Source organism: Notothenia rossii (genome assembly GCF_949606895.1).
Source record: "Notothenia rossii genome assembly, chromosome: 10".
Classification (NCBI taxonomy): Eukaryota; Metazoa; Chordata; class Actinopteri; order Perciformes; family Nototheniidae; genus Notothenia; species Notothenia rossii.
In genome coordinates, this window is record NC_136908.1 from 46205194 (window position 1) to 46221553 (window position 16360).

At 40.6% G+C, this 16360-nt stretch overlaps 1 protein-coding gene across 29 annotated transcripts in view; it reads left to right on the forward strand.

The window, feature by feature from the left end:
- Positions 1-16360, forward strand: part of cacna1c (calcium channel, voltage-dependent, L type, alpha 1C subunit) — a 213472-nt gene that overhangs the window by 143896 nt on the left and 53216 nt on the right. For 27 of the 29 annotated variants that reach the window (XM_079653915.1, XM_079653914.1, XM_079653922.1 and 24 more), the window contains exons 5-10: positions 608-747; positions 1794-1946; positions 5086-5285; positions 8823-8926; positions 14551-14638; positions 15075-15159. In XM_079653915.1, coding sequence (XP_079510041.1) covers positions 608-747; positions 1794-1946; positions 5086-5285; positions 8823-8926; positions 14551-14638; positions 15075-15159 — 770 coding nt within the window. Of the gene's footprint in view, positions 1-607; positions 748-1793; positions 1947-5085; positions 5286-8822; positions 8927-10977; positions 11082-14550; positions 14639-15074; positions 15160-16360 lie in introns of all 29 variants that reach the window. The other 2 variants (XM_079653918.1, XM_079653917.1) reach the window with 1 other exon arrangement.

Below are 16360 nucleotides of genomic sequence, written 5' to 3' on the forward strand. Positions count from 1 at the left end.
CCTATTGTTTATCATTAATCTATATCTGCAAAGTAACTAAAGGTACTCTGGAGGTAGTGGAGTAGAAGTACAAAGTAGCATCAAATCAGCCGGGACTTAAATAAATGTACTTAGTTCACTACAGACACACACAGTGTTCTGTCCATTCATTCAAGTCGAGCGCCTCACATTTCCTTATCAGTGAGGGGACAGATAAAACACTTTTTATTATTGTGATAGAGAGTTTACTAATTAAGTTGTTTTTATTTTCTACTGTTATGTTTTCTCCCGGAAGCACATTTGATTGTGTGTGCAGATGTCTGTACCGCTGCTTCTGCTTTAAAATGTTGGACACAAAGTAGTTTGATGTCAACATTTACAACACTTTTGCTGTTTTATAGATTATGATAAAGATGATGTACTTGGTTCAGTTTAGTATTGACAGCTGTAGCAACAGAGGAATAGTAAAAAGGAAGTAATTATGACAACAACTGCAGATATTCATCACTGCCATTTGTCCTGTAACCCTTTTAATGTTCTCCCCTATCTTAGATATTCTCTAGAATGTGGAAATGGGATGTCCACCTGACGATGATGCCTATTGAAGTCCCTGCTTCTTGTCTTGCAGGTTATTCAGTGCGATCTTGGAGCAGGCCACAAAAGGCGACGGGGCCACTCCTATTGGAGGGAAGGCAGCGGGCTTCGATGTCAAGGCTCTGAGGGCCTTCAGAGTGCTCAGACCCCTCAGACTGGTCTCTGGAGTACCCAGTAAGTACTGAGAAAAAGGAAATCAAATAAAAAAGACGGAAAAGAAAAGAGAGTAAAAAAATGCTTCTCTGAGGACCAGGTGTGAATGGTGATTGGATGAGGTGGGGGATAAATGAAACACAGATTGGAGCTGATATCGCCTTCAGAGCCACACACACAGTGACACACATAAATCCACACACACTCCTCTTATCAGGTGCTCAGACCTTAGTGGCAGTGGATGAGTTGTCTGTCAGCCTGTCTGTGTCTGTGACTTCAGGAGTCAATAATCCAACAGGACAGAAGACAGGAAGAGGATGTCGTGGATGAAAGCTGAGCGCTGTTTGCACCTGTGTGATTGTGTGTGTCATCTCTTGTGATTGCAGTAGCAGGCAAATCCACAGCTTGCTAGTGTACATCACACACTCTTTTTGTTCTGGTAAAAAGCTGCATGCTCCATTTGCTGTAAACTTTACAAAAAGGAATTATCTGTAAATTAGCTATGCAATAAATCTGTTTGTTTACTTAAATCTGTATATGATCCAAGCATATCATGTCATGACCAAACCAATTATTTTGAACCAAATAAATAAAAATAAGCTCACATTTCATTCTCCAAAGATAATTGTGACCAAAAGTTAATATTTGGAGGATAAAATGTGTGTACGTTTCACTGTTTCACAACAATAAGCCTCCTTCACAGAATGTAATCAGTGTATCTGTGAGTTATTAGTATGCAGCACTCTAAGCCTTTTTATGTGACAATAAGGCTTTCATAATTAACAATACTGCGTGTCTCAAGACTCTTTTTAATTTAAATACATTCTGATTTCCCTTAAATAAGGTTGTGTTCACCCTTTATGTGTTCTCAGCAGTTCCTCTGTGTGTGTGTGTGTGTGTGTGTGTGTGTGTGTGTGTGTGTGTGTGTGTGTGTGTGTGTGTGTGTGTGTGTGTGTGTGTGTGTGTGTGTGTGTGTGTGTGTGTGTGTGTGTGTGTGTGTGTGTGTGTGTGTGTGTGTGTGTGTGTGTGTGTGTGTGTGTGTGTGTGTGTGTGCGTGCGTGCTACAGGTTTGCAGGTAGTGTTGAACTCCATAATCAAAGCCATGGTTCCTCTGCTCCACATCGCCCTGCTGGTCCTCTTCGTCATCATCATCTATGCCATCATCGGCCTGGAGCTCTTCATGGGCAAGATGCACAAGACCTGCGCTCATGAGCAAACAGGTACACACCTATGGTACACACACGCATACACACCGGAGACTGAGGGGCACAGGGAGAGAATATATAGACGATTGCGCACTGATGCACAGATTCAAATACAAACATGCATGGTCAAACACATACACTCTCATACCGCACCTGAATGGACAAATACGATTTGAAGCGAATACTCAACTGTGTGAAAGCACGCTTCAGATAGCATATATTCACATTTCAACCCAAGAGTGCAAACGTAACGCCACAAATCTTTCAAACTCAAATAAAGCACATCATTTAGACACAACCTATATGCCATCAAAGCAGAGAGAGTATGAATAATTTGGGTGGTAATTGAAACAGCAGCTGCCATAAACGATGAAAAACATTTTCAGTAAAGGTCCCTAGGTATACATGGACTTAAGTGTTGCTCTGGTGATGTTATAGGTCCCATGAGAGGCATTAGCTTTGCCTGGGTTAGTGCTGGTGGAATACTGTGATATCCTATACATCACTCTGGGGGGCTTGTTTTGTACAATTAGCAACACACTTTTTCACATTGATCCTTGTTATGGCTGCTCTACAGTCCACTGTGTCCTTGTTTAACCCCTTTTCAAGGAAATATTGTTTTTTTTTCTTTTAGATAAATTATTTCTAGATTACCTTGAAAGATTTAGTAGAATTGCAAAGCGGGAGTTATTTTATACTCCCTCTTGGTTTATTGCATAGTGTGAGGTGACTTACGGTTGGATCACTTCCAACAAGTGAGGGGGCATGAGACCCTCACTGAGGAGTCATCAGTACAAAAGATGAGCAACGATATTACTGTAGAAGATTTGTATAAAAAGTTGATGGTACAATATAGGGATGGGAACAATTAATATATTCAAAATGATTCAGGTTTTCGAATAATTATTCAGGTATTTGAATAATTATTCAGGTACACTCTAACGGAGAGTCCTAAACAACAGCCATGGCGTCAAAAAGCAGTAATGTGTGGAAATATTTCTACCAGGTTAGTGAGTACGGTGTTGAGTGCAAACTATGTCAAATTAAACTTATATACAGTGGGGCAACAAATTATTTAGTCAGCCACCAATTGTGCAAGTTCTCCCACTTAAAAAGATGAGAGAGGCCTGTAATTTTCATCCTAGGTATACCTCAACTATGAGAGACAGAATGAGAAAAAAAATAAATCCAGAAAATCACATTGTCTGATTTTTAAAGAATTTATTTGGAAATTATGGTGGAAAATAAATATTTGGTCAATAACAAAAGTTCATCTCAATACTTTGTTATATACCCTTTGTTGGCAATGTTCTGTAAGTCTTCACAAGGTTTTCACACACTGTTGCTGGTATTTTGGCCCATTCCTCCATGCAGAGCTCCTCTAGAGCAGTGATGTTTTGGGGCTGTCGCTGGGCAACACAGACTTTCAACTCCCTCCAAAGATTTTCTATGGGGTTGAGATCTGGAGACTGGCTGGGCCACTCCAGGACCTTGAAATGCTTCTTAAGAAGCCACTCCTTCGTTGCCCGGGCGGTGTGTTTGGGATCATTGTCATGCTGAAAGACCCAGCCACAGTTCATCTTCAATGCCCTTGCTGATGGAAGGAGGTTGTCACTCAAAATCTCACGATACATGGCCCCATTCATTCTTTCCTTTACACGGATCAGTCGTCCTGGTCCCTTTGCAGAAAAACAGTCCCAAAGCATGATGTTTCCACCCCCATGTTTCACAGTAGGTATGGTGTTCTTTGGATTCAACTCAGCATTCTTTCTCCTCCAAACACGTCTAGTTGAGTCACCTACACCTAAAAGTTCTATTTTGGTTTCATCTGACCATATGACAGTCTCCCAATCCTCTTTTGGATCACCTAAATGCTCTCTAGCAACCTTCAGACGGGCCTGGACATATACTGGCTTAAGCAGGGGGACACGTCTGGCACTGCAGGATTTGAGTCCCTGGCGGCATAGTGTGTTACTGATGGTAGCCTTTGTTACTTTGGTCCCAGCTCTCTGCAGGTCATTGACTAGGTCCCCCCGTGTGGTTCTGGGATTTTTGCTCACCGTTCTTGTGATCATTTTGACCCCACGGGGTGAGATCTTGCGTGGAGGCCCAGATCGAGGGAGATTATCAGTGGTCTTGTATGTTTTCCATTTTCTAATAATTGCTCCCACAGTTGATTTCTTCACACCAAGCTGCTTACCTATTGCAGATTCAGTCTTCCCAGCCTGGTGCAGGTCTACAATTTTGTTTCTGGTGTCCTTTGACAGCTCTTTGGTCTTGGCAATAGTGGAGTTTGGAGTGTGACTGTTTGAGGTTGTGGACAGGTGTCTTTTATACTGATAACGAGTTCAAACAGGTGCCATTAATACAGTTAACAAGTGGAGGACAGAGGAGGCTCTTAAAGAAGAAGTTACAGATCTGTGGGAGCCAGAAATCTTGTTTGTTTGTAGGTGACCAAATACTTATTTTCCACCATAATTTGCAAATAAATTCTTTACAATCAGACAATGTGATTTTCTGGATTTTTCTCATTTTGTCTCTCATAGTTGAGGTATACCTAGGATTAAAATTACAGGCCTCTCTCAACTTTTTAAGTGGGAGAACTTGCACAATTGGTGGCTGACTAAATACTTTTTTGCCCCACTGTATACATACTATACCTTGCTATACCCGCAACCTCCGTTCCAGCTGAGAGGGTCTTCTCTACAGCTGGTCTGATTGTGAATCGCCTCCGCACCCGCACCCGCATTAAGAATATGAGCATGTAGTCATGCTCATATTCTTAAACAAGAATGAGTGTTGAATAGCTGCATTCTGTATATAGGCCCTGTTATACAGTAGGTTGTTGATGTTTTAAGCATGAAAGCTGTAGGCCTATAGCTGTCAAACTGTGATCACCAGTTCAATACATTTGAGAAACAGGGAACAAAGGGGGACAGGCAACGAAGTGACTGACATTACAGCCTACCAAATGGGAAACAAAGGGACATAAGCCATGTTAATTATAACATGAAACATCTGTATGATCATTTGCCTGACAATGGTCACAGTGGCACCCTTCAGTCTGTTGAACAAGTTTACAAAGAACTGAATTACTCTTTACATTTCCATTATAATAACCGTCTTTCTCTTCCTCTTATGTCTTTTGTCACAGGCACCTTTACGGAAAAAAAGCCGGCACCATGTGCGCCTGAGGGAGCTTACGGTCGAAATTGTATGCACAATGGAACCCACTGTAAGGTGGGGTGGGAGGGCCCGAACGACGGCATCACTAACTTTGACAACTTTGCCTTCGCAATGTTGACGGTGTTCCAGTGTATAACCATGGAGGGCTGGACGGAAGTGCTGTACTGGGTGAGACGGACACCACAACAGTGTCTGTGTGTGTGTGTGTGTGTGTGTGTGTGTGTGTGTGTGTGTGTGTGTGTGTGTGTGTGTGTGTGTGTGTGTGTGTGTGTGTGTGTGTGTGTGTGTGTGTGTGTGTGTGTGTGTGTGTGTGTGTGTGTGTGTGTGTATGTGTGTGTGTGTGTGTGTGTGTGTGTGTGTGTGTGTCTGTGTGTGTGTGTGTGTGTGTGTGTGTGTGTGTGTGTGTGTGTGTGTGTGTGTGTGTGTGTGTGTGTGTGTGAAGAGAGTACCATCTGCTCAGTGTGTGTTATCACTGTACTGTATCTGTTACATCAATGCAGGGCTTTTGAAAAATTGATATCAAAAATAACACTTCAGCTATGAAGGCAGGTATGAACACAATAAGACACGCACACATTGCGTTTGTGAGCATGTTAGCTCATATCTCGGGATAAATCGATTCCGACAATACACTGTGTAATTGAAGGCGCCGATTCATTTGGAACGTGTGCAGAATCCTGAATCTTGATTCAAGTGAAAACACACACACACATAAAGCCAGCCAGCCAGCCAGCCAGCGAGGCGTATGAACACACACAAACTGTCCCTCCCTCAGTGAATGGGCAGAAGCAGGCAGCAGCCCTGTCCAGCTAAATAAACCAAAGGATTAGTCTGTCCTGTTAATCAATGTTCAGGAGGGTTCCATCTGACTCCACATGTGCTGGATTTCTTAGCATTTTATTCAGTCCTGGAGGTTTGGCTCTACACCCAGATTATTATTTATTGATGTCCCAATAATTGGTGTTTTTATTATATTTAAGATATTTATATTTTGTATGTGATGTTGCCACTACTACCATGTGTAACATAATCGCTGTTATACCATAAGCCATGTGTAACATCAGGCTCAAAAACATCCTTTGTAACATTAGTCAATATGTCACTATGATGTTGCTGATTGGCAATATGTCAACTTTGAAAGAGATTTTCAACAATTGCCCATATCAAGTCGTTATAAGATAAAATAATATAAGATAGACCTTCATTGATCTTCTTAGGGAAATGCAGACCTATTGCAGCAACACAGTGAAATACAGCACAGTCCGGATAGAGTTCACACAAGGATAAAAATAATAAAAATAAGATGACATTTGTAAGGCACAGTTTCAATTTACAATCAGAGCAACAATGTTATAAAAAATAATCTCTTGAATCCCCACCCTGCTGATGTCCACCCGCTGAGTATGTACATTTTAAAGCCTCATTACAACCAGTTTGCAGTCTGTTTTCCTTAGATCTTATATAGAATTATCTTTAAACAATTTGGTACAGTTGTAGATATATTTATATTGTGATATTAAATATAATACATTACAATGTGAAACGGAACATGATGCAGTGATATAGCTGCACGCAGACTTTTAAAAGGGAGCTATTAATGTTAAAAGTGTTTTAAATAAAATGTTCATACTCTTTAATAAATGTTCACTCACCTAGCTTCAACGTTGATCAATTGCTAGCAGAAAGTTCAAATGTTTTATCATTTCAAAGCTCTTTTCTCTAAATGCTGTCTCACTGCGAGTGTTACAGATGAATACTGTCTTTTAGGATTGTGAAAACAACTCTATATAACCAAATGTCCAGTGGGCAATAACATTGTGCTAATTTCCATTCATTTGGTAGCCTCAATTTGCACTTCTAATGTGTGATGATTATATTGAGGTCACAGAGCTCAGCATAACTTTCTCTGAAATTGAAATAATGATGTTATCTCAGAATGTTATTTAACAACACGTAAAGCACCGTATTTTGTTTCCGTTATCCTAAAGGACTCTTTTCGAACTCGATCAATGAATAATAAGTCCACTTCACAAAGAACGATTCTTATCCAGTATCTAGAGTTTTCACATGATGTACTAATCCTAAGTAGGATTCTAGCCAGAAGATACACGTTTCTGCTTGCTATGTGTGTTTTGGTAAGTATGAACGTCTTACAAAATAATCAAAAATATGTCAAATTAGGATGCACCTGATCAGAAAACATTTGTTCATATTGTCAATAGAGTTTTAAAATACCTTCAAACCTTTGTTAACATGTGGTGAATGACATCCTAGGTTTCTGTAAGATCACTAGTGATTTAGCTTTCAGAGAAACTGATTTTAAGCTCTGTGATGAAAATAATACATATCGTAAGAGGGACAAGGTGGGGCTAGCCATCGCAATATTAAAGGATACAATTATGTATTAGATTAGTACATCTCTAAAGAAATTCATTTGCAATTGAATAATGTGTTACACTGGTAAGATCTGGGAAAGTTTTTTTTTTAGCTATGTCTGTTTTGTTACTTATCTCAGAATGTTTTGGTAGTCTGTGTGTGTGTGTGTGTGTGTCTGTGTGTGTGTGTGTGTGTGTGTGTGTGTGTGTGTGTGTGTGTGTGTGTGTGTGTGTGTGTGTGTGGGTGGGTGCGTGCGTGTGGGGTGTGTGTGTGTGTGTGTGCAAGTCCCTTTTCTGTGTGTATGTTTACACACGGAGCAGAGAGCTTACTCTACACCCCTGCTGTAACTGCCCTGTCTGCTGCCACTTCCTGTGTTCACACACACACACACACACACACACACACACACACACACACACACACACACACACACACACACACACAAACACACACACACACACACACGTCACACACACACACACACACACACACACACACACACACACACACACACACACACACACACACACACACACACACTGTGCTAATCATACAATTCATTTTTAGAGCGCTTGGGAATCCAGCTTCCTTGATAATGAATGGGACCTATTTGTCCGGAGTCTGTATGATTATGGGAAAACACCAAACCTTTTCTTGTGTTGGGCCATGCGTTTCCGTAGTTTTCATTGTCTCACATTTTCAGGACTATAGATTAATGACATCCAACATCTGCTGTCATAGCAACCCTTGTTTCTTCTGTTGTCTCGTTCTGTTCAACATGTGTCCATGTGACAGCCCCTTCATTTATTTAATTGATACACATGCAGTAGATCACTTATAACAGTGTGTCATTGTTTTTATGGACACATGTATAGCATTAACACTCATTGTCAATTAAGGGCAATCCACCTCTCCAAGATAGGGCTCAGGATTGTTATTGAGTTACAAAAGCTGTTAAGTGTTGTTTAGTATCTGCTTGATTGTAGTTGGTCCAGCCTGTGCTCTCTAACACCAGACACCAGGGTGTATACACACACTTTATCACACAACACTGCCACTCCTGCTTGGCCATATCTTCCTACTGCTCTTTTTAACATGCACTGCTCTTTCCTTTTTCCTTCCTATCATCTTTTCCTACCTTGATTCCTTCTCTTACACACTTTCTCTCCTTTACCTCTACTGCCCCCTCTCATTCGTTCTCTCTATGTACCTTACCCATTGTCCTCACCCCTCTCTTCCTTCCCTCCCCATTGCCCTTCTTCCACCACCTTCTCCCTGTTAACCGCTCTCTTCTCCTTCTGTTTCTCTCCCATGTCTCTCGTCTCTCAGATGCAGGATGCTATGGGCTATGAGCTGCCATGGGTCTATTTTGTCTCTCTCGTCATCTTCGGCTCCTTTTTCGTTCTCAATCTTGTTCTGGGGGTGTTGAGCGGGTAAGAGGTTGTGCTGTGCTCATGTGTGTACAAATGTCTGTATGTGAGTTGTTTGTGATGAGGGTGTACGGTGCACAGTGTTTAATATGTGATTATTGACCATGCAACAAGACTCCCTGGAACAGACATTTGAAGTGCAATTTGTGATTGAATTGGAGGATCCATTGAACCACTAAATAGTGGAATAGAATGGAAATATTTCATGGTTATCCACTATAAAAGCACACCACTTATTGGGCATTATTATGGTTATTATGATTATTTGTGTTATTAGTTGAAGTTGACAGTATTATTTAAGGTAACACATGATTTTCTTCTAAATATAATGTCACATAAACTCTACTCTCTTAACATTTGGATTATATATAATATCCTTCTTTGGAGACCATAGTAGTAATAAGCTGGGTAGTTCAACTGCTGTATGAATCCAGAATCCAATGCTGTAAACTGAACATGCTACAGCCTTTAATACTGTAATCCCTGTCATCACCATTTCAATGGGAGACTACTACACACTGAAGGGATTTATACAAGAGTTGCAACACTTGGCTAAAGAGTCAAGGTGGGCTATATAGGTGAACATTCCATCCCAAATATTTAGGTACAGCTTAATATCCAAGTAGTCTTATTAGCATTGATTTGGAGATTATTTGGTACATTCAATTGAAACCATCAAATGCAAATTAGAGAAAGGGGATTCAGGCAGTCTCACATCAGCAGTCTTCCAGTACAAGTAGAGCTAGATCTCTTCTTGTAAAGATCTTAATCCTCTACAGTCCAGGAAAGATGAACTGACTGAACTGAGCACAATCTCCAGCTCTCTCCAGCTTCACTCAGTCCTTTGTCAGAAGCCTTACAGAGAGACACATTCACACACAAGCACTTGCTGGACTCTTCTTCTGAGCAGTTTTTTTTTCCAAGGCTCAGTTTTAAGATACCCATTTTCCTCCTTAATGAGATGACTGCATAAACAGATCCGCCATGTTTGTTTGCATGTATTGGTTATCGTCACACATGTTTGTCTCATGTGCTTATCAGCATCTGCTTACATTGTTTGTGTATGTGCAGCGTGTGTGTATTTGTATGGATGCGTGTGTATGTTTTGTTTCACTAAATGCTGCTCCAGTGGCTGGGTGCAGTTTTACCCCGCTCTGCCAAGTCACACTGTTTTAGTACAAGCACCACCCGGCCTGTAGGGACACACTGGGGTATTAATAATTCATCCCTCAGGTCAGCTATAGAGATGGAACTTAAAAAAGCTTGCACAACAGGGAAATCACAACAGGCAAAAAAGGTTTTTCTGAGGACAGAGTGAAGTCTGAAAGGAAACATGGCATTAAAAATGGAAATTATAGGATGGAAGCCTGCACTAAATAGGGACTATGGTTCTTAGGTACATTTGAGTTAAAGTCAGCAGGATAACTATAACCGCCATAACAATATCAATTAAATAATAGCAATAATAATCATTTTAATATTTTACACCTCAAATTTGATTTAAAAATGAAAGCTTTTTTAAATTAAATCTAAGACTCTTTTTTTTGTGGCTTTTTATAATAAAATTCATTCTTTTTTTTGCATCAAGAGAGAATAAGCTGTCATGATGACAGTCATAATGTCTAATCCATGGGAGTCTTGCTGCACTGTCTTCAAGTGTCTAAAATGCCTTCTCTTCACAGGGTTTTAAATGAACTCTTTTCGAGGGATGTAAGCTTGTAACCTTCCCTTACATGCCCTCACCTGATGGTGTTTAAAATTGAATACAGCCGGTCAGATACGCTGCCATGTGGCAGAAGTGACTCTGACAAATACTATAAATGCATTATCCCAGCAGGGATCCTGCAGAAGGATACAGTTCCATCTGTTGGGAAATTTCACTGAGGATCTAACCCCTTCCCTCTGCCCCTCCTCCCTTCCCTCCTAACCTCCCTTACTGCTCTCTACTCGGCTTCTTTTCCTCCCTCCATCTTTACCTGTCTCCTCACACCCTTCTCCCTTGCATTCCTCCTTTGTCTCCCCTCCTGTGTCCCACGCCTCCGTCTCTCCACCAGGTGAATGACGCAGTAGGTTACAGTTGGCCCTGGGTGTATTTTGTCACCTTAATCATCATCGGATCCTTCTTTGTGCTAAACTTGGTTCTGGGGGTATTGAGCGGGTAAGGGCAAGGTCAAAGGTCACTTGAGACTAACTTCTTTCCCTCTCCTTCACACTGTCGTTCTTAGAGAGCTTTGCTGTCTGTTTTTCTTGCTTCTGAAAGGAAATGGTGTTGTGGTTTTTTAAACTGGTAAAGGTATGTATTTTCAAGAAACAAAATACATACCAGCACACAAAAGGGACATTTAACATTAATTCATTTCATCTACGATTATGTCCAATATGTTTTAAGAACTACATGTATGTGGATTTCGCAGTACCACAATTATTTTTCCAACCAGCCCAATATTGTGAATGCAATATCTCTGTCTTAGTCTTAAGTATGAACTGATTAGTATTCAAAATGAAATGTCACTGTGATCTTGTAAACATGTTTTGGACATACCTTAGAAATGGACTTGCTTCTTATAATTTCACGATTTCAGGAGTATCTAACAAAATAAAATGATGAATTAATGGCAATCTGGACATACATGGATTCAAACCGCGACAAGTGGGTGAAGTCATTCATGCCATAAGCAGGTATTTTCTAATATGATTTACAGAAGAAACAGAGCTTAGTGTGGATTGTTGTTTTTCATGTTTCTTCACATGCCGTAGGTTAAGATGAACTTAAAAAGTGAAGTGTCTCACCCCTGACTGACTGACCTGTATCTGACTCTCGATGCCCACAGTGATGTGGCAGCAACATTGTGGGAAAAATAATAGAGGTCTATCTGGTCCAAACAGCTTGGGGGGTTTGGCTGTCTGACTCTTTGTCTGACTTCTGACTAATGATGCTGTCATCACACTACACAGCCTGACCTTTTACCAACTGCTTTCTCCATGCAGTGTGTGTGGGTCTCAGATTGGCATAATAACTAATGGCCAAACAGGAAGAAGGAGAGCGACGGGCACAGAGACAGAAACATGGGGTGTGACGGTGTTTGTCTGTATTTGATGTAATGTGTAAATAGAAAGAAAGAAGCATGAGGCTGTCTGAGAGAGAATGAGGGGACACATGAAGAAAATCCAATGACTATTTACGGGGAAAAAGAGAGATGTTGAGAATAGTAAATTGAGAGTGATCACTGAGAGTTCTGCTCTCACAAACACACACATAGTATACTACACACTGACACACACAACCACAGATCAATAAGATTGGGTCTAATGTTATGACAAGCACAACTGTAGCAGTTTGTCCTAATGCTCATTGATCTGCCTTTTGTGTATGTGACTGTGTTGTCTGTAGTTGTGATTTATTCTATCATTTTACCACACAGAAAACACACTGACAGGCTCACACACATTCTCTGATTCTATTCCAAATAATAGACTGACTGTAGAAATCTATGAAAATAGACACATACCATTATGGATACTGTGATGCTCTCCAGGGAACGTGTTTGGATGCTGTAAGTGTGAAACTTCCATAGCTGCAAAGCCCCACTTAAATAAACATTATGGAGTGTGTATTTGCACCCGGGAGAAAATAGCTACACGACAGGTGTTCAGCTATTTACACATAACTGTATTAGGTTAGTTGAAATCATTAATATGAAGTTGAACCTAATATTTATAATTTAAACTTTATAGTATTGCTACCAACTTACCTTATACAATTATGTGTAGTTTGTTGACCTAGTACATTTAATTAAAGTCAACGTTACAGTTTTTTCAGTGTAGTCACCCGGGTGCAAATGGTATCTGCCATTATTGTAATGTATTATCTAACATTATTAAAACACATGCTGTATGGCATACGCAGCTTACTTTTCCGTGATTTCCAAACCCAAGATGATGGTGTGAGATAACTGACCATCAGGGAACTCCACTGAATGCATCTTGTTTAAAATAAGAAGCAGGGAGGCTCTTGCAATGTCAATGGACCTTGGAGTGTGTATCCGTGCACATTTTGGCTGAAAACGTTCTCAAGCCTCTCAGCTCCTGTCAGCTCTCCTCCCGATGAATTATTTGGCTCCAAGCTGACGTTGACCTTCCCCTAATGCGCCGATTAATCAAATGTTCTTTAATTCTTTCTTTCTTCCTCCTGACACCTGGAAGTAATTTCACCAGGTTTCATCATATAATGAAAATATTTCACACTCTCCTAACATCAATTTTAGTTGTTTTAAATCAACTTTGTTTATGTCTTCTGTGTCCACATCACATCCAAAATCCTGACAAACCCTAAAAAGCTGGCATCATTCTATATCAATAAGAATGTAGTTTATGTTAAGTCTACTTTTACACACTTCCATCATTTTATTTTCTACATAAAGAATTGCAAATGCTGCATAAAAAGGTAGCTAAAGCATTGAAGAAATATTTCAGTTAACCTATCTATCGTCATTCCAACCTAAAAAACCTCTGGGTCGTGACGAAAACAAAGAGATGCCAGAGGTGAGGGGCTTGGTGGAGCGAGACGCCCTCGCTGCAGACCCAATTCTCCTCCAATTTGACGGGAGCAGGCTGAGGCACTGCAGCCGGGGGGAGACCCTGGGATGCTCTGCACAAACTCGCAGCAGGCTCGGGAGCACCTGGGGCCCTGGGACAGCAACACTTTTAAGACTAATCAGCAAAGATTGTTATGACTAAATTCAATCTTTATATATATTATTTTAGATAAAAGAAATCTTTATGAACTTATAACAATGGGATAAAGCAATGCACTTATATGACACTAGCCTAAATGTGTGAGGGATCCTCTATTAATAGACAACAACTATTGTCTATTCATCAGTAATGTTTGGCTGCAGGTGATACTTCCAGAATAAAAGCATCCTGACTCTGCTTAAAGTAACTGACATTTACTGTAAGGGAAATGTGTTAAGTGTTTTTTTCAAAACCCTCTTCTCCTCTAAGTTAATAAAACTAGCACTCATCCACACTTGGTCAGTCATTCGGGGTGTCTCAATTCACATTCTCACAGTGCACCAGGCTTAATTATTAGAATACGGCTTCATCAACTCCGACACTTTGTAAATCAGTGGGAACAAGTTTACACAAATAGATAGATTGTCAATGATAGGGTATAAACAGTGTATTACTGATGTGATCAAATCAAACTGCAGCTTATTTGACGTTGTGTGTTTATGCAGGCGTTACCATGTCTACCAACCTTTAAACAGAACCGATTGGAACTGTATATCTCTTGGCTGCTTAACAATATATCTGTATGAATTGGATTGTCTGAGCTGTGAATCCAGCTCTCTGTCTGTCTGGGCGTGCTTCATCTGTATTAGCATACTAACACTGTATCTCCTTGGCAGAGCTTGTTTCTCTTCACATGTTTCACTCTATTTAGCAGGTTTTCCCTCCTTCCTGTCCTGACACACTGAATAATGTTCTGTATTATCACAGCATTGTCACATGGTTTGCACTTCAGTTTAGATTTTCAGATTCTTTTTTCTCTCCCTCTGTCACTGTTTCCTTTCTATCCCTCTTTCTATCCCCCAAACCCCTCCATCCTATTTCCCTCCTCCCAGAGAGTTTTCCAAGGAGAGAGAGAAGGCCAAAGCACGTGGTGACTTCCAGAAACTCAGAGAAAAACAGCAGCTAGAGGAGGACCTCAAGGTAGGCGGTTCTTTCTCTGCATGTTTAATAGAAGCTGCAAGAGTCTTTGTCTGCAACTACAATTCAATGTTAATTACTGCCAGGTAACCATAGAAATCAAAGCAAACTTTATTTAAATACATTTTAATAGGTAACACATTATTTACAGATCGATGGAGGAGGATAAAAGAGTAAATCAAAGAGACAGCCATGTGTATACATTAAGATTAATTTAAAAATAATAACATGAATTAACATTAAGAATAAAGAAAGATGCTGTTGTTGTCACTAATATATGTCCTTAAATCATCTCAGTTTTTAGTATAAGAATAGGGAACATTGAGAAACATAATGAATACCATAACATTTGATAGAAACAATTTTTGTTTTGTTGATAAGCACTGCTAAGCAGCCAGTGTTTTCTTTGCTTGTGTGTTCATATGTGTGGTGAATATAGGGCTATTTAGACTGGATCACTCAGGCTGAAGACATTGACCCAGAGAATGAAGAGGAGGGCATGGACGATGACAAACCTAGAAACCGTGAGTACTACAGTGTGTGTCTGTGTTTAACGGTAAAATATGCCAAGGGCGAGAGTCGATCTATTTACTTCCTGCAGTTCGCCTCGGGATGTGTGTGTGTGTGATTTATGAATTGTTGTGTGGTAGTGTTGGCAGTTAAGATTTATGTTTCTATTGTGTTTATATCTGAGGATATAAGAAGGTGTGAGGTTAACTGCGCACGTGTTTGTGTCAGATTTAGGGTTAGTCTGTAGGTCTTGAGCTCACTGCAGTCTCATCGTCATTGAATGACGATGAGACTGCAGTGAGTGACTGATGGAGTGGCTGACAGACAATCTGCTGCTTTGGCTAAGAACCCCCCCGAGGCTCAAAACCTGTTTAGATATTAGTGGAATGTGTCAGACTGCAGCTAATAGCCTCTGGACACACACACACACACACACACACACACACACACACACACACACACACACACACACACACACACACACACACACACACACACACACACACACACACACACACACACACACATACAGGCACACACACACACACACACACACACTGTAGGTATACACTCTTTTGTGACAGAAATGTTCACATGGTACAAGTCTCCCCAGGAGGAGTGAGCTTTGTTTCCTGGGGAGGGAGAGTCCAGCAGTAACCTCTTTTGACCTGGACGTTTGATCTCAGAGAAGATAGATCGAAAAAGAGAGAGGGATAATGCGAAAGAGAGGCAGCGGTTTGACACAATGCCTGTACTATTTCTGAGCAAGCATTGTTCAGTATGTCCTGTGAACTCTGTTATAACTGCTTGGAGCTCCGTTTCCTCACATCGATGATGAATCAATGAGTGATGAGGACTAAATATGCAGAGGTGGCTGCGGCTCACTCTGAGAAACACTGATGATGGGCAAGGGAAGAAGATAATAATAAAAAAATGATGATCTAATCTTTCAGTTAGGCTCAAGACATTACTATGGTTGAATGAGCAATGACCCAATTTACATGAAAATAAGGCACAGCACTCCTGTGGCTAATCCGTAACAAATCTTCTTGTTTTCACCTGTTAGCGCCGTGCTCCTCTGGGCCAATCAGTGTGGCAGAACACATCAGCAGTGTGTGGCGCATTAACAAACAAACAAATACAGTATGTGGCCCCAATTGGGCACACTATTTTTAAATGTCACATCACACAATTAGTGCCTCTTAGATTCATATT